The 27,895-nt window shown below is 45.1% G+C and overlaps 1 protein-coding gene across 1 annotated transcript; it reads right to left on the bottom strand.

The window, feature by feature from the left end:
- Positions 1-1,408: 1,408 nt before the first annotated feature.
- dnajc1 (DnaJ (Hsp40) homolog, subfamily C, member 1) lies at positions 1,409-25,774 on the bottom strand. The gene is made up of 12 exons (XM_072363826.1): positions 25,518-25,774; positions 21,918-22,019; positions 10,268-10,314; positions 10,034-10,199; positions 9,852-9,949; positions 9,682-9,775; positions 6,285-6,369; positions 6,002-6,165; positions 4,222-4,341; positions 4,028-4,076; positions 3,505-3,902; positions 1,409-1,775 (listed from the first exon to the last, which is right to left on the bottom strand). Exons 1-12 carry the CDS (start codon positions 25,665-25,667, stop codon positions 1,707-1,709), a joined length of 1,542 nt encoding a protein of 513 aa, XP_072219927.1. The 5' UTR covers positions 25,668-25,774; the 3' UTR covers positions 1,409-1,706.
- Positions 25,775-27,895: the final 2,121 nt, after the last annotated feature.

The following is a 27,895-nucleotide window of genomic DNA, read 5'->3' as shown; positions in this document are numbered from 1 at the left end:
GTCAGGCTCTGTAGTCAAAAGGGCCTTTTTTCAGCCACTTCTGGCCAGGGTCAAACAATACCTCTCTCCTAGTGACCTGGAGAAGGTGATTCATTCCTTTATTTTTTCGAGACTGGATTATTACAACTACACTCTCTGCAACGCCTACAGCTTGTGCAAAATGCTGCTGCTTGTCTTTTAACAGGTACAGAGAAACAGGAACATATAACACAAGTTTTGCCCTCTCTGCACTGGCTTCCTGTCTGGTTCAGAATTGATTTTAAGATCCTGATGTTTGTTGTTAAAGTTTTGAATGGTTTGGCCCCAGAGTATTTCGCTGAGCTCATCCATGTTCTCAGACCAATCAGAGCTCTGATGTCTGCTAACAAACTACCTAGATGTGCCTAAAAGCAGACTAAAAAACTAAAGGTGATCGAGCTTTTGCAGTGGTTGCCCCCAAGCTGTGGAATAGTTTACCGCTGCATATTCGGTTGTCAGAAACTCTGGAAATTTTTTAATCCTCACTTAAACCCCCTCTTCTCCCAGGCTTTCGGACTTGGGTGAGACGAAAGTTGGCTTTGTGTGTCGATTGTATATACCTCTTGCTGAAATTGACTTTATGAAATTTATCTTAGGATTTTATTGTTATTAATTTATTTAAAGTACTTTGGTCAACCTAGGTTGTTATAAGGTGCTCTACAAATAAACGTGACCTTGACCTTGAGAAAATGTCCAGTGTTCTGCTCAGTAGAAGTAGAAAGAAGAGTTGAACTTCAGACTCATTGGGTGTTTTTGGCTATTTTTTGGAAAATGTAATTGTATTGCAACAAGAAGAGGTTGGTAATCTTGTTAGAACACTAGAAGCCACACAAACGTCTTTAGGGTCAGTGTTAAAGAAGTCATCCTGCAGCACCATGCGGATGGAGTCGGTACTAAACTTGATCGGAAACATTCTGTTGAAGCAGCTGTAGACAAACCCAGTAAGAAGACAAATTGTTCTTAAGGATTTGAGCTGAAGAAGTTCAAAGGATAAATACATTTTTTCTTGTTTTTCTAACAGGAAATTATGTCACCACCTGCTTCACCGCCTGTTGATCTTCATACATAAACGTAGATATTTGAAAACTCAGTGAACTGCTGAAAGAAAGGCCTTAGACTGTTTAACAGATACCAGCATACAAACATGATGAGTTTTAATGTTTCTGAGACATTTCAGGGATTTCTTAGTCAGCCTCTTACATTTTTGTTTGTTTGGATTCAAAGTCAGAAGAATTCCAACATTAAGGTAGTGATTTGAAGGTGAAACAGGCAGAAGCTGAGCATAAACTGTTTTCAGTTTTCAAACGTTGGAACAGTTTAAGACACCAAACAAAAACAAGTTGATCGATATTGATCCTAAATAAATCAATAACACAAACGGAGGCAAGTGAAACATAAACAGTTGATTTTATTAAACAAAAGTTGTTGATGTTTTCATTCCTTTTGTAAACAAAAACATCACTGAATAAATACTGTTTATTGATCAGTGAACACACATTGATTGGCAACATGCTGAAATGACCTAAGGCACAAGAAGCTAAGAGGTCAGAGGTCATATGACCAGCACTCATAAAATATACCTGAGCAGGTGACATAAAACCACACGCTATGTATCAGTCCAGTCAGTAGGCAGATCACCTGATCATTCACCTGTCAGGAGGGGGTGGAGTCAGGAGCACAACCTTTCATCAGCTCTTTGCCTGTTTCCTCTTCTGTACCAGTTCGGCCAACATCTTGTAACGAATCATACACTCCTCCTGGATCAATACACACAGTAAGGTCAGATCATCGATCAGGAATCAATCCGTCATCAATAACACAAACAGGTCATCGATCAGGAATCAATCCGTCATCAATAACACAAACAGGTCATCGATCAGGAATCAATCCGTCATCAATAACACAAACAGGTCATCGATCAGGAATCAATCCGTCATCAATAACACACACAGGTCATCGATCAGGAATCAATCCGTCATCAATAACACACACAGGTCATCGATCAGGAATCAATCCGTCATCAATAACACAAACAGGTCATCGATCAGGAATCAATCCGTCATCAATAACACAAACAGGTCATCGATCAGGAATCAATCCGTCATCAATAACACAAACAGGTCATCGATCAGGAATCAATCCGTCATCAATAACACACACAGGTCATCGATCAGGAATCAATCCGTCATCAATAACACACACAGGTCATCGATCAGGAATCAATCCGTCATCAATAACACAAACAGGTCATCGATCAGGAATCAATCCGTCATCAATAACACAAACAGGTCATCGATCAGGAATCAATCCGTCATCAATAACACACACAGGTCATCGATCAGGAATCAATCCGTCATCAATAACACACACAGGTCATCGATCAGGAATCAATCCGTCATCAATAACACACACAGGTCATCGATCAGGAATCAATCCGTCATCAATAACACAAACAGGTCATCGATCAGGAATCAATCCGTCATCAATAACACAAACAGGTCATCGATCAGGAATCAATCCGTCATCAATAACACACACAGGTCATCGATCAGGAATCAATCCGTCATCAATAACACAAACAGGTCATCGATCAGGAATCAATCCGTCATCAATAACACAAACAGGTCATCGATCAGGAATCAATCCGTCATCAATAACACATACAGGTCATCGATCAGGAATCAATCCGTCATCAATAACACATACAGGTCATCGATCAGGAATCAATCCGTCATCAATAACACACACAGGTCATCGATCAGGAATCAATCCGTCATCAATAACACACACAGGTCATCGATCAGGAATCAATCCGTCATCAATAACACAAACAGGTCATCGATCAGGAATCAATCCGTCATCAATAACACAAACAGGTCATCGATCAGGAATCAATCCGTCATCAATAACACACACAGGTCATCGATCAGGAATCAATCCGTCATCAATAACACAAACAGGTCATCGATCAGGAATCAATCCGTCATCAATAACACAAACAGGTCATCGATCAGGAATCAATCCGTCATCAATAACACACACAGGTCATCGATCAGGAATCAATCCGTCATCAATAACACAAACAGGTCATCGATCAGGAATCAATCCGTCATCAATAACACAAACAGGTCATCGATCAGGAATCAATCCGTCATCAATAACACAAACAGGTCATCGATCAGGAATCAATCCGTCATCAATAACACATACAGGTCATCGATCAGGAATCAATCCGTCATCAATAACACACACAGGTCATCGATCAGGAATCAATCCGTCATCAATAACACACACAGGTCATCGATCAGGAATCAATCCGTCATCAATAACACACACAGGTCATCGATCAGGAATCAATCCGTCATCAATAACACACACAGGTCATCGATCATCAGCTAGTTTGACACAGTTTTGTTCTCAGGGTTCCTAAAAGTTCTGAGGGTCAGATCTGGACCAGCGGTTCTGGGGAGTCTCAGTCCGGCTCACCTTGGTCTTGCCTGGGACCACCTTGGCTATGCGGTCCCAGCGTTCTGCGGTTCCTCGCGGGAACTGTTGGAGGGCGAGTTCCAGCAGTTTCTGTTGGTTCTGAGTCCAGGTGGAGGGATTCACCTTTTCTCTGTTCTCCTGTGGCTCCGCCTCCTCGTCCACTGCAGTTGGGTCGAAGTCCTGCTGCCGACGCCCTCGGACCTTCATCTCCCCTCCATCTACTGCTGAACTCTTCTTGCTTCTCCTGCGGACGGCAGAGACTGGAGCCGCCTCTTCTTCCTCCTCCTCCTGTTCCTCGTCACAGGCCCCGCCCATCTTCTGGGACGTCACAATGTCATCAACAGGAAGTGAACTGAGAGGAAGCGGAGATCCTTTTAAGTCTGACAGTTTCACCAAACCTGAAATAGAAGACATAGAGCATCACCTGCACATCACAGCAGAACCTCAAAACCGGATTCTGACAGCAGAACCCTACTGATACCAACACCTAACAGTAGAACTATGGAACACAAAACCAGTTTACCTGAGGTATGGCTCACGCTGTCTTTCACCTGTTTGACTTTAGTTGTCACCTGTCAAAGAGAGGGCATTCAGTATGAGGTATTTAAGGTTCTGAGATGGAGGTCTGGTTCATAAGTCCAGATAATACAGTCCAGAACAAGCAGAAGGACCAGGAACAGTCCAGAAGGTCCACAGAACTATGTAAAACAAACTTACATCACTCACTGATCGTCCCAGTTCATGAGCAATCTTGTCCCATCGGCCTGGAGTTCCACCTGGGACTTTTACCATCAACCTGCTGAGGAGGCTCAACTCATCCTCGTTCCAGTCTGCAGCCTGAGAGCAGAAGGGAGATGGGCTTCGGACAGGGGAACATCTAAGAACACTGACATAAAGAACTACTTTACGTTAACTCTAATGTTAAGTATAAGCCCGGAACAGGTACCCCCACTAACCCTGACCCCCCAGGTATGGGGGAGCTCACTGACGAGGGGCTCATACCGAAGAAGCAACAGGATGCCACTTCCATGTGGGCCCAACATTCACAGGGAGAAAATTCAAGGTTGAGTGCCTTGTGAGCTGAACAGCAAAGTGGTTCTGGAACTGGTGTGGAACATCACCTCATAGGCAGGAAAGAGCCTGTGTCTAAGGTGGAGTGGTACCAACTAGATATAGTTGGGCTCACCTCCACACACAGCATGGGCTCTGAAACCAAACTCCTGGAGAGGGCCTGGACTCTCATACTCTGGAGTTGCCCATGGAGAGAGGCATTGGCAGGTGTGGGAATACTCACGAGCCTTTGGCTGTTCTTCAGGGGGACTCCAATGTTTATGTGGGCAATAATGCAGTGATCTGAAGGGACATAATTAGGAGGAACCGGCTCCCTGATCAGAACCCAGGCAGCGTTGTGTTTTTTCACTTCTGTGCTAGTCTTGGATTGTCTATTACAAACACCATGTTTGGACATAAGGTGGTTCATAAGTATCTGGTACCAGGCTACCTTAGGCCCAAGATGGATGATACTAACTTTGTAGTAGTGTCATCAGACCTGCGGATGTATGTCTTGGACGGGCAGAGCTGTCAACCGATAGCCACGTGGTGGCGAGTTATCTGGATTTGCTTTTCAGGGAAGGCCGCCGTACAGACCTGGTAAGCCCAAACGGGCAATGGGGATGAACTAGGAATGTGTGGTGGAGACCCATATCCATTAGCTCTTCAGCAACCACCTCTGGGAGAATTTTTCTCTTCTACTGGGGAGGTTGGGGACATGGAATCAGAATGTACCATGTTTAGGACCTCCATTGTGGATGCGGCTCCCAAAAGCTGTGGCCTGAAGGATGTCTGTGCCTGTCATAGCGGTAACCAGAGGACGAGCAGGTGGATGTCAGCAGTAAGGAAAGCCGCCAAGTTGAAGAAGGAGACCTTTCGTGCTTGGTTGTCCCGTGGGTCACCTGAAGCATCTGACAGGTAGAGAGTGGCTAGAAGGGGTGCAGAATTGTTGGTTTCTAAAACTGGAGAAGCTAAAACTCCGGCAAAGAAAGAATTTGGCGAGAAAGACTTTCGGCTGGCCTCAAGAATGTTCTAGCAAACCATTCGGTGACTCAGAAAAGGAAAGTAGGGTGTGTCCTAGGTTGTGCTTGACCTGGCGCGATAACTGCTGACCAGGACCAGGGATATCATCAGGTTACTGTTGTGGCTAAGAGTTGAGCCGGAAAGAGACGCTTTCAGTTTACTGGTCCATCTTTGTTCATGCTGAGGTGGTTCATCTGGTTAGAATGCCTCCTGGTCGCCTCTCTTTGGAGGTTTTTTGGGGTCCGTGGCAGACCCAGAACTCACTGTGAATACGTTGAGATACCCGAAGAGGAGCTGCAGAGCATCCCTGGGGATAGGGATGTCTAGGTTTCCCTAGACCTGTTGCCTCTGCGACTCAACCTCGGATAAGGTAATGGATGAATAGATGGATTTTACCTAGTGCTGCTGATCAATAACTTCAGACCTTTTTCTTGGCTTCTCTGCGGTTCTGTAGCCAGTCATCCATCTGGTCTTCGATCTCCTCAATGGAAGTGGACTGGTCGTAATTCTGGTAGTTCAGATTCTCTGAAGAAGCCTTGTATACAGGAAACTCCACTTTGGGCTTCTTGACCTTGGGTCTCTTTTCCCCTACACAGTTGGAAGCAGCAGAGCAGATCAAAGTGATCAATCAGTTATTGGAACAGACTGATTTACAATCAAACACAAGAAGAGAACTACGGCAGTCTAGAAGAAAAATAGAAGTTTACTTGTGGAAACTTCCTGTTCAGCTTCAGCCTCTTCCTTCTGATGCTGCTTCATCAGCTGGTAGTCCTCATAGTATTGCTTCACCTCCTGGAACACAAAGATCAGAGCTTGCAGTGACACTGAGACAAAAGTCAGAACTAGCCCAGGGTCCAAACTGAGGCCAGGGTAAGTGCTGATCAGAGACCAGGGTCAGGATCTAACAGAGACCAGAGTCAAGACTGATCAGAGACCAGAGTCAAGACTGATCAGAGACCAGGGTCAGGATCTAACAGAGACCAGAGTCAGGATCTAACAGAGACCAGAGTCAAGACTGATCAGAGACCAGAGTCAAGACTGATCAGAGACCAGGATCAGGATCTAACAGAGACCAGAGTCAGGATCTAACAGAGACCAGGGTCAGGATCTAACAGAGACCAGAGTCAAGACTGATCAGAGACCAGAGTCAAGACTGATCAGAGACCAGAGTCAAGACTGATCAGAGACCAGAGTCAGGATCTAACAGAGACCAGGGTCAAGACTGATCAGAGACCAGGGTCAGGATCTAACAGAGACCAGAGTCAAGACTGATCAGAGACCAGGGTCAAGACTGATCAGAGACCAGGGTCAAGACTGATCAGAGACCAGAGTCAAGACTGATCAGAGACCAGGGTCAGGATCTAACAGAGACCAGAGTCAAGACTGATCAGAGACCAGAGTCAAGACTGATCAGAGACCAGAGTCAGGATCTAACAGAGACCAGGGTCAAGACTGATCAGAGACCAGGATCAGGATCTAACAGAGACCAGAGTCAAGACTGATCAGAGACCAGAGTCAGGATCTAACAGAGACCAGAGTCAGGATCTAACAGAGACCAGAGTCAAGACTGATCAGAGACCAGGGTCAAGACTGATCAGAGACCAGGGTCAGGATCTAACAGAGACCAGAGTCAAGACTGATCAGAGACCAGAGTCAAGACTGATCAGAGACCAGGGTCAGGATCTAACAGAGACCAGAGTCAGGATCTAACAGAGACCAGAGTCAAGACTGATCAGAGACCAGGATCAAGACTGATCAGAGACCAGGGTCAGGATCTAACAGAGACCAGAGTCAAGACTGATCAGAGACCAGGGTCAAGACTGATCAGAGACCAGGGTCAAGACTGATCAGAGACCAGGGTCAGGATCTAACAGAGACCAGAGTCAAGACTGATCAGAGACCAGGGTCAAGACTGATCAGAGACCAGGGTCAAGACTGATCAGAGACCAGGGTCAGGATCTAACAGAGACCAGAGTCAAGACTGATCAGAGACCAGGGTCAAGACTGATCAGAGACCAGGGTCAAGACTGATCAGAGACCAGGGTCAGGATCTAACAGAGACCAGAGTCAGGATCTAACAGAGACCAGAGTCAAGACTGATCAGAGACCAGGATCAAGACTGATCAGAGACCAGGGTCAGGATCTAACAGAGACCAGAGTCAAGACTGATCAGAGACCAGGATCAAGACTGATCAGAGACCAGGATCAAGACTGATCAGAGACCAGAGTCAAGACTGATCAGAGACCAGAGTCAAGACTGATCAGAGACCAGGGTCAGGATCTAACAGAGACCAGAGTCAGGATCTAACAGAGACCAGAGTCAAGACTGATCAGAGACCAGGATCAAGACTGATCAGAGACCAGGGTCAGGATCTAACAGAGACCAGAGTCAAGACTGATCAGAGACCAGGGTCAAGACTGATCAGAGACCAGGGTCAAGACTGATCAGAGACCAGGGTCAAGACTGATCAGAGACCAGGATCAGGATCTAACAGAGACCAGAGTCAGGATCTAACAGAGACCAGAGTCAAGACTGATCAGAGACCAGGATCAAGACTGATCAGAGACCAGGGTCAGGATCTAACAGAGACCAGAGTCAAGACTGATCAGAGACCAGGGTCAAGACTGATCAGAGACCAGGGTCAAGACTGATCAGAGACCAGGGTCAGGATCTAACAGAGACCAGAGTCAGGATCTAACAGAGACCAGAGTCAAGACTGATCAGAGACCAGGATCAAGACTGATCAGAGACCAGGGTCAGGATCTAACAGAGACCAGAGTCAAGACTGATCAGAGACCAGGGTCAAGACTGATCAGAGACCAGGGTCAAGACTGATCAGAGACCAGGGTCAGGATCTAACAGAGACCAGAGTCAAGACTGATCAGAGACCAGGGTCAAGACTGATCAGAGACCAGGGTCAAGACTGATCAGAGACCAGGGTCAGGATCTAACAGAGACCAGGGTCAAGACTGATCAGAGACCAGGATCAGGATCTAACAGAGACCAGAGTCAGGATCTAACAGAGACCAGAGTCAAGACTGATCAGAGACCAGGATCAAGACTGATCAGAGACCAGGGTCAGGATCTAACAGAGACCAGAGTCAAGACTGATCAGAGACCAGGGTCAAGACTGATCAGAGACCAGGGTCAAGACTAATCAGAGACCAGGGTCAGGATCTAACAGAGACCAGAGTCAAGACTGATCAGAGACCAGGATCAGGATCTAACAGAGACCAGAGTCAAGACTGATCAGAGACCAGAGTCAGGATCTAACAGAGACCAGAGTCAGGATCTAACAGAGACCAGAGTCAAGACTGATCAGAGACCAGGGTCAAGACTGATCAGAGACCAGGGTCAGGATCTAACAGAGACCAGAGTCAAGACTGATCAGAGACCAGGATCAGGATCTAACAGAGACCAGAGTCAGGATCTAACAGAGACCAGAGTCAAGACTGATCAGAGACCAGAGTCAAGACTGATCAGAGACCAGGGTCAGGATCTAACAGAGACCAGAGTCAAGACTGATCAGAGACCAGGGTCAGGATCTAACAGAGACCAGAGTCAAGACTGATTAGAGACCAGAGTCAAGACTGATCAGAGACCAGGATCAGGATCTAACAGAGACCAGAGTCAAGACTGATCAGAGACCAGGGTCAGGATCTAACAGAGACCAGAGTCAAGACTGATCAGAGACCAGGGTCAGGATCTAACAGAGACCAGAGTCAAGACTGATTAGAGACCAGGGTCAAGACTGATCAGAGACCAGGGTCAGGATCTAACAGAGACCAGAGTCAAGACTGATCAGAGACCAGGGTCAAGACTGATCAGAGACCAGGGTCAAGACTGATCAGAGACCAGGGTCAGGATCTAACAGAGACCAGGGTCAAGACTGATCAGAGACCAGGGTCAGGATCTAACAGAGACCAGAGTCAAGACTGATCAGAGACCAGAGTCAAGACTGATCAGAGACCAGAGTCAAGACTGATCAGAGACCAGGGTCAAGACTGATCAGAGACCAGGGTCAAGACTGATCAGAGACCAGGATCAGGATCTAAGAGACCAGAATAAGGACTGAGATCAGGATGAGGGCTGCTGCTGCCTACCTGGACAGTCTGAGGCAGATTTTTGATGGACAGGTAAAGCCAGATGGTCAGCTTTAGAGGGAGGATGTCCTGCCAGTGAGGTCGCTCCTGATTTCTGAAACAACAAACAAACAGTAACAAACTTAAACAAACAAACAGGAAGTCCAGCAGTGACGATGTTTTATATGTACCTTTCTGTGCGTTCATGACCGATACACCTGATTTCCTCAGCAAGTCTGGAGCTCAGTTTCTTCTTCTTCTCTTTCTTCTTCTTACTCAGCAGCTCATCCTGGAAACAAGCAGTTCAGCTCACGTGACATGCCTTGATCTGATTGGCTATTGGAGCCCTCTCTGTTCTGTTTGGATGTCTCACCAGCTGTTTCTCCAGGTAGATGGACCAGATGACAGCATAGTGTCCCACGGTGAGAATGAGGAAGAGGAGGAAGCCCAGCTCAGTGTTGCTCATCTTCCTCACCCGTTGGTAGTAGAAGACCGGCTGTCGCCAATCAGGGAGTCCATTTACCAGGATGTCGTCATATCTACGAAGACACAGCTGTTGAGCCCTGCAGAGGGACTCTGAGCTCTGAAATAAACAGCTGACACTTACCTGCGCCGCCTCTCCTCGTCCTTTAACACCTCATAAATGGCGACCAGCTGCAAACAAACAAAATGTCTGAGTTTCTGTTGGACTACTTGTTTGGTTTCAGTGTAACAGAATGTTTCTTCCCCCAGGACACTTTTCCATCAGAGCATTTTACTTGTGTGAACAAAGTTTTAATTCAATTCAATTCAATTCAGTTTTATTTATAAAGCGCCAAATTACAACAAATGTCATCTCAAGGCATTTAAGTAATATAGTCCAATTCAAGCCAATTGGAATTCAATTCATTGTAATAATAATCCAATGAAATCCAATTAATTAATCTAAAAATAATCCAGTTCATTCATGTAGAGCCAATTCAAAAACAGTATCCTAGCTAAGGAAACCAACAGATTGGACCGAAACTTGTCTTCAGTCCAATCTCCCGTCCTGAGCCTGAGGGACTGTGGAAAGGAACGACTCCCTTTAACAGGAAGAAACCTCTGGCAGAACCAGAACCAGGAAGAAACCTCTGGCAGAACCAGAACCAGGAAGAAACCTCTGGCAGAACCAGAACCAGGAAGAAACCTCTGGCAGAACCAGAACCAGGAAGAAACCTCTGGCAGAACCAGAACCAGGAAGAAACCTCTGGCAGAACCAGAACCAGGAAGAAACCTCTGGCAGAACCAGAACCAAGAAGAAACCTCTGGCAGAACCAGACTCAGGAAGGGTGGCCATCCGCCTCGACCAGCTGGGGTTTGAGAAGACAGAAAAGAGGGAAAAGAGGAGGAAAAACACGATAACACCATTCAAAGGATACCTGTTGGAACAGGGAAACACAAGTTAATAACCACAATAATGTCACATGGACATAAAATCATTTGAGAAATTAAACAGGGGGAAAAAGAGAGCAAAGTGAGGAAAGGTGTGACAGATGAGCTCCCCCAGCAGTCTAAGCCTATAGCAGCAGAACTATGGGATGTTTCAGGCTCCCCTGAGCCATTCCTAACTATAAGCTTTATCAGAAAGGAGAGTTTCAGCCTAATCTTAAAGGTAGAGAGGGTGTCTGCTTCCTGAAGCCAAACTGGCAGCTGGTTCCACAGAGAGGGGCCTGATAACTGAAGGCTCTGCCTCCCATTCTGCTTTTAGGGGCCTGATAACTGAAGGCTCTGCCTCCCATCCTGCTTTTAGGGGCCTGATAACTGAAGGCTCTGCCTCCCATTCTGCTTTTAGGGGCCTGATAACTGAAGGCTCTGCCTCCCATTCTGCTTTTAGAAACTCTGGGAACCACAAGGAAACCTGCAGCCTGAGAGCAAAGTGCTCTGTTGGGGAAATATCCAACTGTGAGATCTTTAAGATGTGATGGAGCTCGGTCATTAAGAGCTTTATATGTGAGGAGAAGAAGCTTAAATTCTATTCTGAATTTAACAGGGAGCCAATGAAGAGAAGCTAAAACTGGAGAAACATGATCTCTGCTGTTAGATCTCATCAGAACTCTGGCTGCAGGGTTTTGGATCAGCTGGAGGCTTTCAGAGAATCTGTGGGACAGAACAATAATAAGGAATTACAGTAGTTCAGTCCTGAAGGAACAGATGCATGGAGCAGTTTCTCTGCATCACCCTGAGACAGGATGTTCCTGATTTTAATGATATTACGAAGGTGAAAGAAGGCAGAAACCTGTTTTATATGAGAGTCAGAGGATAGATCCTGGTCAGAAATAACTCCAAGGTTCCTCACTGTAGGACCAGAAGCCAAGGAAATACCATCTAGAGTAACTATATAACTAGACAGTTTCTCCCTGAAGCGCTCAGGTCCAAAGAGAACAACTTCAGTTTGTCTGAATTTAGAAGCAGAAAGTTCTGAGTCATCCAGGTCTTTATGTCTTTAAGACAGGCTTGTAGTCTGACCAACCTGTTGGTTTCATCTGGTTTCATAGATAAGTACAGCTGAGTATCATCAGCATAACAATGGAACTTTATGCCATGCTGTCTAATAATGTTACCTAATGGAAGCATGTATAAAGTAAAAAGAATCGGTCCAAGCACAGAACCCTGAGGAACTCCATGACTTACTCTGGTGTGTGAGGAAGATTCTTCATTTACAAGAACAAACTGGAATCTATCAGAAAAATATGACTTAAACCAGCCTAATACAGTTCCTTACTGTTGTTAGCTCAGAGAGATCGACTGGACAGAAGCCGCCTAAATACAAGGTCAGGTTCTAAAGACAGACAGACATACAGACAGATTTAAGTACAGCCACTTTAGAAGTATCTTTACTTGATGATACATAAGTGGGAAGGATTCCATAAATCTTCTCTTGAATTGCAGTCTGCTTTAAAGCAGCTGTGAATTATACCAAGGAGCCAACCTCTTCTGACTGATTACCTTCCTTTTCAGAGGGGCAACATTGTTCATCATCATTGATGCCTCATAATCCTCTGTGTTATTCACCCTTGTCTCACAGGTGTAAACGAAGCAGAGCAAACAATCCCAACCGTCAACACCAACGTCAGTATGGGTTTAAGTCCAAAGACACACGTCTAAATGTATGGATCAGTATGGATTTAAGTCCAAAGACACACGTCTAAATGTATGTATCAGTATGGATTTAAGTCCAAAGACACATGCTTTAATGTATATATCAGTATGGATTTAAGTCCAAAGACACACGTCTAAATGTATGTATCAGTATGGATTTAAGTACAAAGACACACGCTTTAATGTATATATCAGTATGGATTTAAGTCCAAAGACACACGCTTTAATGTATATATCAGTATGGATTTAAGTACAAAGACACACGTCTAAATGTATGTATCAGTATGGATTTAAGTCCAAAGACACACGTCTAAATGTATATATCAGTATGGATTTAAGTACAAAGACACTCGTCTAAATGTATATATCAGTATGGATTTAAGTACAAAGACACACGCTTTAATGTATATATCAGTATGGATTTAAGTACAAAGACACACGTCTAAATGTATGTATCAGTATGGATTTAAGTCCAAAGACACACGTCTAAATATATGTATCAGTATGGATTTAAGTCCAAAGACACACGTCTAAATGTATATATCAGTATGGATTTAAGTACAAAGACACACGCTTTAATGTATATATCAGTATGGATTTAAGTCCAGCTCCCTCCTGAGCTGTCACCTTATCGTGGTGGGGGAGTTTGCGTGCCCCAATGAGTCTGGGAGCTATGTTGCCCGGGGCTTTAAGCCCCTGGTAGGGTCACCCAAGGCAAACAGATCCTAGATGAGGGACCAGACAAAGAACAGCTCAAAAGACCCCTTATGATGAACAAAAAATTTGGACCTCGTGATCCCTGGCCCGGATGTGGGACACCGGGGCCTCCCCCCGGAGCCAGGCCCGGGGGTGGGGCCCGGCAGCGGGCGCCTGGTGGCCGGGTCTGTGCCCATGGGGCTCGGTCGGGCATAGCCCGAAATGATGACGTGGGTCCCCCTTCCGACGGGCTCACCACCCGTGGGAGGGGCCAAGGGGGTCGGGTGCGATGTGAGCTGGGTAGCGGCCGAAGGCAGAGGCCTTGGCGGTCTGATCCTCGGCTACTGAAGCTAGCTCTTGGGACGTGGAATGTCACCTCTCTGTTGGGGAAGGAGCCGGAGCTGGTGCGCGAGGCTGAGCGGTTCCGGCTAGATATAGTCGGACTCACCTCGACGCACGGCTTGGGCTCTGGAACCAGTCCTCTTGAGAGGGGTTGGACTCTCTTCCACTCTGGAGTTGCCCGTGGTGAGAGGCGCAGAGCAGGTGTGGGCATACTTATTGCCCCCCAGCTGTGTGCCAGTACATTGGGGTTTACCCCAGTGAACGAGAGGGTAGCCTCCCTCCGCCTTCGGGTGGGGGGACGAGTCCTGACTGTTGTTTGTGCCTATGCGCCAAACAGCAGTTCAGAGTACCCACCCTTTTTGGAGTCTCTGGGGGAGGCACTGGAGAATGCTCCTACCGGAGACTCCCTCGTTCTGCTGGGGGACTTCAATGCTCACGTGGGCAATGACAGTGAGACCTGGAGGGGTGTGATTGGGAGGAACGGCCCCCCCGATCTTAACCAGAGTGGTGTTATGTTGTTGGACTTCTGTGCTGGTCATGGACTGTCCATAACGAACACCATGTTCAGACATAAGGGTGTCCATATGTGCACTTGGCACCAGGACACCCTTGGCCGCAGTTCGATGATCGACTTTGTGGTTGTATCATCGGACTTGCGGCCGTATGTCCTGGACACTCGGGCGAAGAGAGGGGCGGAGCTGTCAACTGATCACCACCTGGTGGTGAGTTGGCTCCGCTGGTGGGGGAGGATGCCGATCAGACCTGGCAGGCCCAAACGTATTGTGAGGGTCTGCTGGGAGCGTTTGTCAGAATCCCCCGTCAGAAGGAGCTTTAACTCCCACCTCCGGCAGAGCTTCAACCATATCCCGGGGGAGGTGGGGGACATTGAGTCCGAATGGGCCATGTTCCGTGACTCCATTGCCGAGGCAGCTGATCGGAGTTGTGGCCGTAAGGTGGTCGGTGCCTGTCGTGGCGGCAACCCTCGAACCTGCTGGTGGACACCAGTGGTGAGGGAAGCCGTCAAGCTGAAGAAGGAGTCCTATCGGGCCTTTTTGGCCAGTGGGACCCTTGAAGCAGCTGATAGGTACCGGCAGGCCAGACGGGCTGCGGCTTCGGCGGTTGCTGAGGCAAAAACTCGGGCCTGGGAGGAGTTCGGTGAGACCATGGAGAACGATTTCCGGACGGCCTCGAAGAGATTCTGGTCCACCATCCGGCGTCTCAGGGGGGGGAAGCGGCTCACAGTCAACACTGTTTACAGTGGGGACGGGGCTTTGCTGACCTCAACTAGGGATGTTGTGAGTCGGTGGGGGGAGTACTTCGAGGAACTCCTCAATCCTACCAACACGTGCTCGGAAGAGGCAGAGTCGGAGAGCTCGGAGACGGGGCCTCCCATTTCTGGGGCTGAGGTTGCCGAGGTGGTCAAAAAGCTCCTCGGTGGCAAGGCCCCGGGGGTGGATGAGGTCCGTCCTGAGTTTCTCAAGGCTCTGGATGTTGTAGGGCTGTCTTGGCTGACACGCCTCTGCAGCATCGCGTGGACATCGGGGACAGTGCCTCTGGACTGGCAGATCGGGGTGGTGGTCCCCCTCTTTAAAAAGGGGGACCGGAGGGTGTGTTCCAACTATAGGGGTATCACACTCCTCAGCCTCCCTGGTAAGGTCTATTCGGGGGTATTGGAGAGGAGGATCCGTCGGATAATCGAGCCTCGGATTCAGGAGATGCAGTGTGGCTTTCGTCCTGGCCGTGGAACAGTGGACCAGCTCTATACCCTCGGCAGGATCCTGGAGGGTGCATGGGAGTTCGCCCAACCAGTCTACATGTGTTTTGTGGACTTGGAGAAAGCGTTCGACCGTGTCCCTCGTGGAGTCCTGTGGGGGGTGCTCCGGGAATATGGAGTGCCGGACCCCTTGATAGGGTCCGTTCGGTCTCTGTATGACCGGTGCCAGAGTTTGGGCCGCATTGCCGGCAGTAAGTCGGATACGTTTCCGGTGAGAGTTGGACTCCGTCAGGGCTGCCCTTTGTCACCGATTCTGTTCCTAACTTTTATGGACAGAATTTCTAGGCGCAGCCAGGGCGTTGAGGGTGTCCGATTTGGCGACCTCAGAATCGGGTCTCTGCTTTTTGCAGATGATGTGGTTCTGTTAGCGTCGTCAGGCCGTGACCTTCAGCTCTCACTGGAGCGATTCGCAGCCGAGTGTGAAGCGGCTGGGATGAGAATCAGCGCCTCCAAATCCAAGACTATGGTTCTCAGCCGGAAAAGGGTGGAATGCTCTCTCCGGGTCGGGAATGAGATCCTTCCCCAAGTGGAGGAGTTCAAGTATCTCGGGGTCTTGTTCACGAGTGAGGGACGAATGGAGCGGGAGATTGACGGGCGGATCGGTGCGGCGTCTGCAGTGTTGCGGGCTCTGCACCGACCCGTCGTTGTGAAGAGGGAGCTGAGCCAGAAGGCGAAGCTCTCTACTTACTGGTTAATCTACGTTCCCATCCTCACCTATGGTCACGAGTTGTGGGTAGTGACCGAAAGAACAAGATCGCGAATACAAGCGGCCGAAATGGGTTTCCTCCGCAGGGTGTCTGGGCTCTCCCTTAGAGATAGGGTGAGAAGCTCAGTCATCCGGGAGGGGCTCGGAGTAGAACCGCTGCTCCTCCGCATTGAGAGGAGTCAGATGAGGTGGCTCGGGCATCTGGTTAGGATGCCCCCTGGGCGCCTCCCTGGGGAGGTGTTCCGGGCACGTCCCACTGGGAGGAGACCCCGGGGAAGACCCAGGACACGCTGGAGAGACTATGTCTCTCGGCTGGCCTGGGAACGCCTCGGGGTCCCCCCGGAAGAGCTGGAAGAAGTGGCCGGGGACAGAGACGTCTGGGTTTCTCTGCTCAAGCTGCTGCCCCCGCGACCCGACCCCCGGATAAGCGGCAGATGATGGATGGATGGATGGATTTAAGTCCAAAGACACACGTCTAAATGTATGTATCAGTATGGATTTAAGTACAAAGACACATGCTTTAATGTATATATCAGTATGGATTTAAGTACAAAGACACACGTCTAAATGTATATATCAGTATGGATTTAAGTCCAAAGACACACGTCTAAATGTATATATCAGTATGGATTTAAGTACAAAGACACACGTCTAAATGTATGTATCAGTATGGATTTAAGTCCAAAGACACACGTCTAAATGTATGTATCAGTATGGATTTAAGTACAAAGACACACGTCTAAATGTATATATGAGTATGGATTTAAGTCCAAAGACACACGTCTAAATGTATATATCAGTATGGATTTAAGTCCAAAGACACACGTCTAAATGTATGTATCAGTATGGATTTAAGTCCAAAGACACACGTCTAAATGTATATATCAGTATGGATTTAAGTCCAAAGACACACGTCTAAATGTATGGATCAGTATGGATTTAAGTACAAAGACACACGTCTAAATGTATGGATCAGTATGGATTTAAGTACAAAGACACACGTCTAAATGTATGTATCAGTATGGATTTAAGTCCAAAGACACACGTCTAAATGTATGGATCAGTATGGATTTAAGTCCAAAGACACATGCTTTAATGTATATATCAGTATGGATTTAAGTCCAAAGACACATGCTTTAATGTATGTATCAGTATGGATTTAAGTCCAAAGACACACGTCTAAATGTATGGATCAGTATGGATTTAAGTCCAAAGACACACGTCTAAATGTATGTATCAGTATGGATTTAAGTACAAAGACACACGTCTAAATGTATGTATCAGTATGGATTTAAGTCCAAAGACACACGTCTAAATGTATGGATCAGTATGGATTTAAGTCCAAAGACACACGTCTAAATGTATGGATCAGTATGGATTTAAGTACAAAGACACACGTCTAAATGTATGTATCAGTACGGATTTAAGTACAAAGACACACGCTTTAATGTATATATCAGTATGGATTTAAGTACAAAGACACACGTCTAAATGTATGGATCAGTATGGATTTAAGTCCAAAGACACACGTCTAAATGTATGGATCAGTATGGATTTAAGTCCAAAGACACATGCTTTAATGTATATATCAGTATGGATTTAAGTCCAAAGACACATGCTTTAATGTATATATCAGTATGGATTTAAGTCCAAAGACACATGCTTTAATGTATATATCAGTATGGATTTAAGTCCAAAGACACACGTCTAAATGTATATATCAGTATGGATTTAAGTCCAAAGACACACGCTTTAATGTATATATCAGTATGGATTTAAGTACAAAGACACACGTCTAAATGTATGGATCAGTATGGATTTAAGTACAAAGACACACGTCTAAATGTATGTATCAGTATGGATTTAAGTACAAAGACACACGCTTTAATGTATATATCAGTATGGATTTAAGTCCAAAGACACACGTCTAAATGTATGTATCAGTATGGATTTAAGTACAAAGACACATGCTTTAATGTATATATCAGTATGGATTTAAGTACAAAGACACACGTCTAAATGTATATATCAGTATGGATTTAAGTACAAAGACACACGTCTAAATGTATATATCAGTATGGATTTAAGTACAAAGACACACGTCTAAATGTATGTATCAGTATGGATTTAAGTCCAAAGACACACGTCTAAATGTATGTATCAGTATGGATTTAAGTACAAAGACACACGTCTAAATGTATATATGAGTATGGATTTAAGTCCAAAGACACACGTCTAAATGTATATATCAGTATGGATTTAAGTCCAAAGACACACGTCTAAATGTATATATCAGTATGGATTTAAGTCCAAAGACACACGTCTAAATGTATATATCAGTATGGATTTAAGTCCAAAGACACACGTCTAAATGTATGGATCAGTATGGATTTAACTCCAAAGACACACGTCTAAATGTATGGATCAGTATGGATTTAAGTCCAAAGACACATGCTTTAATGTATATATCAGTATGGATTTAAGTCCAAAGACACATGCTTTAATGTATGTATCAGTATGGATTTAAGTCCAAAGACACACGTCTAAATGTATGTATCAGTATGGATTTAAGTACAAAGACGCACGTCTAAATGTATGTATCAGTATGGATTTAAGTCCAAAGACACACGTCTAAATGTATGGATCAGTATGGATTTAAGTCCAAAGACACACGTCTAAATGTATGTATCAGTATGGATTTAAGTACAAAGACACACGTCTAAATGTATGTATCAGTATGGATTTAAGTCCAAAGACACACGTCTAAATGTATGGATCAGTATGGATTTAAGTCCAAAGACACACGTCTAAATGTATGTATCAGTATGGATTTAAGTCCAAAGACACACGTCTAAATGTATGGATCAGTATGGATTTAAGTACAAAGACACACGTCTAAATGTATGGATCAGTATGGATTTAAGTCCAAAGACACACGTCTAAATGTATGTATCAGTATGGATTTAAGTCCAAAGACACACGTCTAAATGTATGGATCAGTATGGATTTAAGTACAAAGACACACGTCTAAATGTATGTATCAGTACGGATTTAAGTACAAAGACACACGCTTTAATGTATATATCAGTATGGATTTAAGTCCAAAGACACACGTCTAAATGTATGGATCAGTATGGATTTAAGTCCAAAGACACATGCTTTAATGTATATATCAGTATGGATTTAAGTCCAAAGACACATGCTTTAATGTATATATCAGTATGGATTTAAGTCCAAAGACACATGCTTTAATGTATATATCAGTATGGATTTAAGTCCAAAGACACATGCTTTAATGTATATATCAGTATGGATTTAAGTACAAAGACACACGTCTAAATGTATGGATCAGTATGGATTTAAGTCCAAAGACACACGTCTAAATGTATGGATCAGTATGGATTTAAGTCCAAAGACACATGCTTTAATGTATATATCAGTATGGATTTAAGTCCAAAGACACATGCTTTAATGTATATATCAGTATGGATTTAAGTCCAAAGACACATGCTTTAATGTATATATCAGTATGGATTTAAGTCCAAAGACACATGCTTTAATGTATATATCAGTATGGATTTAAGTCCAAAGACACACGTCTAAATGTATGTATCAGTATGGATTTAAGTCCAAAGACACATGCTTTAATGTATATATCAGTATGGATTTAAGTCCAAAGACACACGTCTAAATGTATGGATCAGTATGGATTTAAGTACAAAGACACACGTCTAAATGTATGGATCAGTATGGATTTAAGTACAAAGACACACGTCTAAATGTATGGATCAGTATGGATTTAAGTCCAAAGACACATGCTTTAATGTATATATCAGTATGGATTTAAGTCCAAAGACACACGTCTAAATGTATGGATCAGTACGGATTTAAGTCCAAAGACACACGTCTAAATGTATGGATCAGTATGGATTTAAGTCCAAAGACACACGCTTTAATGTATATATCAGTATGGATTTAAGTCCAAAGACACACGCTTTAATGTATATATCAGTATGGATTTAAGTACAAAGACACACGTCTAAATGTATATATCAGTATGGATTTAAGTCCAAAGACACACGCTTTAATGTATATATCAGTATGGATTTAAGTACAAAGACACACGTCTAAATGTATGGATCAGTATGGATTTAAGTCCAAAGACACACGCTTTAATGTATATATCAGTATGGATTTAAGTACAAAGACACACGTCTAAATGTATGGATCAGTATGGATTTAAGTCCAAAGACACACGCTTTAATGTATATATCAGTATGGATTTAAGTCCAAAGACACACGCTTTAATGTATATATCAGTATGGATTTAAGTACAAAGACACACGTCTAAATGTATGGATCAGTATGGATTTAAGTCCAAAGACACACGCTTTAATGTATATATCAGTATGGATTTAAGTACAAAGACACACGTCTAAATGTATATATCAGTATGGATTTAAGTCCAAAGACACACGTCTAAATGTATGGATCAGTATGGATTTAAGTCCAAAGACACACGCTTTAATGTATATATCAGTATGGATTTAAGTCCAAACACACATGCTGTAATGTATATATCAGTATGGATTTAAGTCCAAAGACACACGTCTAAATGTATGGATCAGTATGGATTTAAGTCCAAAGACACACGCTTTAATGTATATATCAGTATGGATTTAAGTCCAAAGACACACGCTTTAATGTATATATCAGTATGGATTTAAGTCCAAACACACATGCTGTAATGTATATATCAGTATGGATTTAAGTCCAAAGACACACGCTTTAATGTATGGATCAGTATGGATTTAAGTCCAAAGACACACGCTTTAATGTATATATCAGTATGGATTTAAGTACAAAGACACACGTCTAAATGTATGGATCAGTATGGATTTAAGTACAAAGACACACGTCTAAATGTATGTATCAGTATGGATTTAAGTCCAAAGACACACGTCTAAATGTATGGATCAGTATGGATTTAAGTCCAAAGACACACGCTTTAATGTATATATCAGTATGGATTTAAGTCCAAACACACATGCTGTAATGTATATATCAGTATGGATTTAAGTCCAAAGGCACACGTCTAAATGTATATATCAGTATGGATTTAAGTCCAAAGACACACGTCTAAATGTATGGATCAGTATGGATTTAAGTCCAAAGACACATGCTTTAATGTATGTATCAGTATGGATTTAAGTACAAAGACACACGTCTAAATGTATGGATCAGTATGGATTTAAGTCCAAAGACACACGCTTTAATGTATGTATCAGTATGGATTTAAGTCCAAAGACACACGCTTTAATGTATGTATCAGTATGGATTTAAGTACAAAGACACACGTCTAAATGTATGGATCAGTATGGATTTAAGTCCAAAGACACATGCTTTAATGTATATATCAGTATGGATTTAAGTCCAAAGACACATGCTTTAATGTATATATCACGTTGAACTAGTTTGAAGGAAAAACAGCGCTGAGATAAAAAAGCTCTTGGAAGAAGAAACATCCTTTATCTGACCAGTCGGGTTTAGATTGTAATTTCTGCAAGGATCATGTTGTTGTACTGTTGTGGTGTCATTGTTGTGTTTGATTTTTCCAACCTGTCTGAACTGAGTTTCAGCATTTTCATCTTTGTTCTTGTCAGGATGCAGAGAGAGGGACAGCCGGCGGTAAGCCTTCTTTATGTCTGCTGCTGATGCATCCTGGGAGGCAGACAGATGAGAGACAGGTCAGAGACAGACAGGTGACAGACAGACAGGTCAGAGACAGACAGGTCAGAGACAGACAGGTCAGAGAAGGACAGGTGACAGACAGACAGGTCAGAGACAGACAGGTCAGAGACAGACAGGTCAGAGAAGGACAGGTGACAGACAGACAGGTCAGAGAAGGACAGGTAAGAGACAGACAGGTGACAGACAGACAGGTCAGAGAAGGACAGGTCAGAGACAGACAGGTGAGAGGCAGACAAGTCAGAGAAAGACAGGTCAGACACAGACAGGTCAGAGACAGACAGACAGACATGTCAGAGACAGACACGTGACAGACACACAGGTCAGAGAGAGACAGGTCAGAGACAGACAGGTCAGAGACAGAGGTGACAGACAGAAAGGTCAGAGAGAGACAGACAGACAGGTCAGAGACAGACAGACAGGTCAGAGATAGACAGGTGACAGACAGACAGGTGACAGACAGACAGGTCAGAGACAGACAGTTCAGAGACAAACAGACAGGTGACAGACAGACAGGTCAGAGACAGACAGACAGTTCAGAGACAAACAGACAGACAGGTCAGAGACAGACAGTTCAGATACAAACAGGTAGGTGACAGACAGACAGGTCAGAGACAGACAGACAGTTCAGAGACAAACAGACAGGTGAGAGACAGACAGGTCAGAGAAGGAAAGGTGACAGACAGGTCAGAGACAGACAGACAGGTGACAGACAGACAGTTCAGAGACAAACAGACAGACAGACTGACAGGCCAGAGACAGACAGACAGTTCAGAGACAAACAGACAGGTGACAGACAGACAGTTTAGAGACAAACAGACAGGTGACAGACAGACAGTTCAGAGTCAAACAGACAGGTGACAGACAGACAGGTCAGAGACAGACAGTTCAGAGTCAAACAGACAGGTGACAGACAGACAGTTCAGAGACAAAAAGACAGACAGTTCAGAGACAAACAGACAGACATGTCAGAGACAGACAGGTGACAGATCAGAGACAAACAGACAGGTGAGAGACAGATAGACAGGTGAGAGACAGACAGTTCAGAGACAAACAGGTATGTGACAGACAGAATGACAGGTCAGAGACAGACAGGTCAGAGACAGACAGTTCAGAGACAAACAGACAGGTCAGAGACAAACAGACAGGTCAGAGACAGACAGACAGGTCAGACACAAACAGACAGGTGACAGACAGACAGGTCAGACACAAACAGACAGGTGACAGACAGACAGGTCAGAGACAAACAGACAGGTGACAGACACACAGGTCAGAGAGAGACAGGTCAGAGACAGACAGGTCAGAGACAGAGGTGACAGATAGAAAGGTCAGAGAGAGACAGACAGGTGACAGAGAGACAGGTCAGAGAAGGAAAGGTGACAGACAGGTCAGAGACAGACAGACAGGTGACAGACAGACAGGTCAGAGACAGACAGGTGACAGACAGACAGACAGTTCAGAGACAAACAGACAGGTCAGAGACAGACAGACAGGTCAGAGACAGACAGGTGACAGACAGACAGGTCAGAGACAGACAGGTGACAGACAGACAGGTCAGAGACAGACAGACAGTTCAGAGACAGACAGGTGACAGACAGACAGGTCAGAGACAGACAGTTCAGAGACAAACAGACAGGTCAGAGACAGACAGACAGTTCAGAGACAAACAGGTAGGTGACAGACAGACATGTCAGAGACAGACAGGTGACAGAGAAACAGATCAGAGACAAACAGACAGGTGAGAGACCGACAGACAGGTCAGAGACAGACAGAGAGTTCAGAGACAAATAGACAGGTGACAGACAGACAGGTCAGAGACAGACAGGTCAGAGACAAACAGACAGGTCAGTGACAAACAGACAGGTCAGAGACAAACAGACAGGTGACAGACAGACAGGTCAGAGACAGGCAGACAGGTCAGAGACAGACAGACAGGTCAGAGACAGACAGGTCAGAGACAGGCAGACAGGTCAGAGACAGGCAGACAGGTCAGAGACAGACAGACGACAGGTCAGAGACAGACAGACGACAGGTCAGAGACAGACAGGTCAGAGACAGACAGACAGGTGACAGACAGACAGGTCAGAGACAGACAGGTCAGAGACAGGCAGACAGGTCAGAGACAGACAGGTCAGAGACAGACAGTTCAGAGACAAACAGACAGGTCAGAGACAGACAGACAGGTCAGACACAAACAGACAGGTGACAGACAGACAGGTCAGAGACAGACAGACAGGTCAGAGACAAACAGACAGGTGACAGACACACAGGTCAGAGAGAGACAGGTCAGAGACAGACAGGTCAGAGACAGAGGTGACAGATAGAAAGGTCAGAGAGAGACAGACAGGTGACAGAGAGACAGGTCAGAGAAGGAAAGGTGACAGACAGGTCAGAGACAGACAGACAGGTCAGAGATAGACAGGTGACAGACAGACAGGTCAGAGACAGATACGTGACAGACAGACAGACAGTTCAGAGACAAACAGACAGGTCAGAGACAGACAGACAGGTCAGAGACAGACAGACAGGTCAGAGACAGACAGGTGACAGACAGACAGTTCAGAGACAGACAGGTGACAGACAGACAGGTCAGAGACAGACAGTTCAGAGACAAACAGACAGGTCAGAGACAGACAGACAGTTCAGAGACAAACAGGTAGGTGACAAACAGACATGTCAGAGACAGACAGGTGACAGAGAAACAGATCAGAGACAAACAGACAGGTGAGAGACCGACAGACAGGTCAGAGACAGACAGAGAGTTCAGAGACAAATAGACAGGTGACAGACAGACAGGTCAGAGACAGACAGATCAGAGACAAACAGACAGGTGACAGACAGACAGGTGAGAGACAGACAGGTCAGAGACAAACAGACAGGTGACAGACAGACAGGTCAGAGACAGACAGACAGGTCAGAGACAGGCAGACAGGTCAGAGACAGGCAGACAGGTCAGAGACAGACAGGTCAGAGACAGACAGACAGGTCAGAGACAGGCAGACAGGTCAGAGACAGACAGACGACAGGTCAGAGACAGACAGGTCAGAGACAGACAGGTCAGAGACAGACGACAGGTCAGAGACAGACAGGTCAGAGAAGGACAGGTGACAGACAGACAGGTCAGAGAAGGACAGGTGAGAGGCCGACAGGTCAGAGACAGACAGGTCAGAGAAGGACAAGTCAGAGACAGACAGGTGGCAGACAGGTGGAAGACAGACAGGTAAGAGACAGATATTGGGGAAATGAGGGTCATGTATTTGTATATTTCCTCCAAACACTGTGGCCTCTCGTGTTCTTCCTGTTTCGTGTCTTGCTGTGACCCATAAACCTGAACATTCTGCCGTCCATTAAACTCTCCGCAGTCTTCAATTGGAACTGGATCGGACTCACGATGATCCAGATCTACCGCTCCGTTTTCGGTTCCAACACCATCTCAGTATGTGTACGTGGCGTTAAGGTATGAGTACCAACCTGATCCAGGTTGAGGAACCGGTAGAAGGTCTGCGGGATCTCCTCCACCAGGTCCAGCAGCTCCAGATCCGCGTCCCAGGCGGCCAGAGGGGGGACCAGCAGCACCAGAGAGATCAGCAGGGACCCACAGAGACCCGCACAGACCCCCATCACCGAGAAACCACAACAAAATCCGGAGGAAACAAACACGACTGGGACAGGTCTGTGAGACAATTCCAAGAGAAGTGAGACCGGAAACACGTCCAAATCTGGCCTCTTCTTCTGTTTGTATTCACACGGCAGTCGTAGACCTCATTACCGCCCCTGGTGGTCGGCTGCTATTACTGCAGCAGTTTACAGCCTAACTAAAAACAATATTCATTCTTTTTTTACTCAAAAGTTTGCACTTTATATTTAGGCTTCTTTACATTCAGTTAAAACCACTCTTCTCTCCAGCGTTTCTTCAGTTAATTGAGGTTTGCAGCATTGGTTTATGCACAGCTCTCTTAAGGTCCCACCACAGACTCGAGAATACAGGCACAGTCCTCAGGTGTGGATGTTTGTGGTCAGGTGTGTTCTCTACCTCCATCTCCTCAAGGAGAAAATAGGAACGCTGCCCCACTTGATGCATCAGTCAGTGAATAACAGCACTATCAACAATGAAATGAAGAGAGAAAACTATTCATGAGAAAATCAGGTTAAAAAAAAAGAGCTGTTGGCCGAATTCACATTACAGCTGGGAAGCTCCCTGATTTAGTTTTCGAGTTCTAAAATGGCTATAGCTGTGTAAATGAAGCTGTGCATGTTTTTGCAGATGTGTGTGTTCAGTCTGATGGTCTCTGGTGATGCATGCACATCCTCAGGGTGCCAGGTCTGGGATGTCCTGTGCTCTTCTGATAAGGTGCTGCAGGTGCAGGCTGCTGAGCAGTTTTCCCTGAATAATATCAGAAAGTGTAGCCTCTGCTGCACCTTCCTTCAGGAATTTGAAGGTGTGCACCTCTCTATGCAGTCACCATCAATGAGTAAAGGGGATGTTCACTGCTCTGCTTCTTCCTGAACTCCAGGATCATTTCTTTGGGCTTTCTGTGTACTGAAAGGATGTTCACCAAACACAAAATAGTGTTCCCTGTCCTCAGTGGTGTCATCTTCTGACTTGGTGACATGTTGGAGGGTGTGGTGTCATGGGTGTACAGCCAGTACAGCTACAAGCTGAATGCGAGGTGTAGGAGAGGTGGGGGCCGAGTCGGCGGTAATGACATCCGGTTACACCAATCGGAGTCACTAAAAATAATGTTAAATTGCTATAATTTTGCCAAAACAATGTTAGGACTCCATAGTTTTCTCTTGACCACATGCCAAAGTAATTTCAGATCCACAGAAAGTGGATAGAAAGCACTTCTAAAACAGCTTTACAAACATAAATATGACAAACTAAACTCATTTATTTCAATACACTTATAGCTTGCAGAAGTTCACCTGATGTGCACAGATCAGGTCACGGATCACCTTGAGTGTGGAGTTTTCGAACTACAACTCAGCTCAGCAATGATCCATGAATACATGTTGTGTTTAAGTGCTGCTGGAGAACTCGGCCGTCATCTCCATCTATGGAAAATATGTTTTTCTGAGGAGACACGACAGCTCATCATCACTATGTTGCAACATTAAAGCCTATCTATATTTATTTTTATAGACTCTAAAAATGCTACTTTAGACACAGATGCAATCATGGGCTGCATAAAATATAAATATCAGAGCTTCACAACAGAAATCTGGAACATAAAAACTAAAGTATAAACCAAAACCCCCCAAAAAACAGCCTAAAAAGCTGTTTTTTAAAGTCCTCAGATCTCAGATTATCAAAGTCCAAACCAGGATCTTAAAATGAACTTTGACGTTAGTGGACAGATCATAAAACACAGATTTATTCCAATAACAGAAACACGAGCTTTGTAGAAACAGAATAAAATCACAGCGAAACTTGCTGGCAGAAGAAAACCAGCAGGCTGAGTGGAGCAGCTCAGAAGGGGCAGGTTCGGGAAAAACTCAGGCAGAAACACGATCTGGCACCAGGGGAAGGGCAAGTGAGGCTTACATAGTTAGACTTTGAGAGGTGGAGACAAAAGGAATCACATAGACGCAGGACAGGTGTGGACTCACAAAGGAGGAAGTAAAGTAACCTGAAAGAAAAAAAGGATGTGAGTGTACAACATAAAAGTTAGCAAAAATAACTGAAATGTGAAAACAAGACATAACTTAAACAGGAGCAGAGTTGTGGGCTGTGATGGTGCAGCTGAATTATTGATGGTGTGACAGTACTTGGTGGCCTTAGTTAGGAGTCTCAGGGCAGCGTTCTGAACAATCTGTAGACGTTCCAAGAAGTTTTCCATCACACGAGG

Source organism: Leuresthes tenuis, unplaced genomic scaffold (assembly GCF_036924035.1).
Source record: "Leuresthes tenuis unplaced genomic scaffold, fLeuTen1.0.hap1 SCAF_14, whole genome shotgun sequence".
NCBI lineage: Eukaryota > Metazoa > Chordata > Actinopteri > Atheriniformes > Atherinopsidae > Leuresthes > Leuresthes tenuis.
This window is presented reverse-complemented; position numbering and strand designations above follow the sequence as displayed.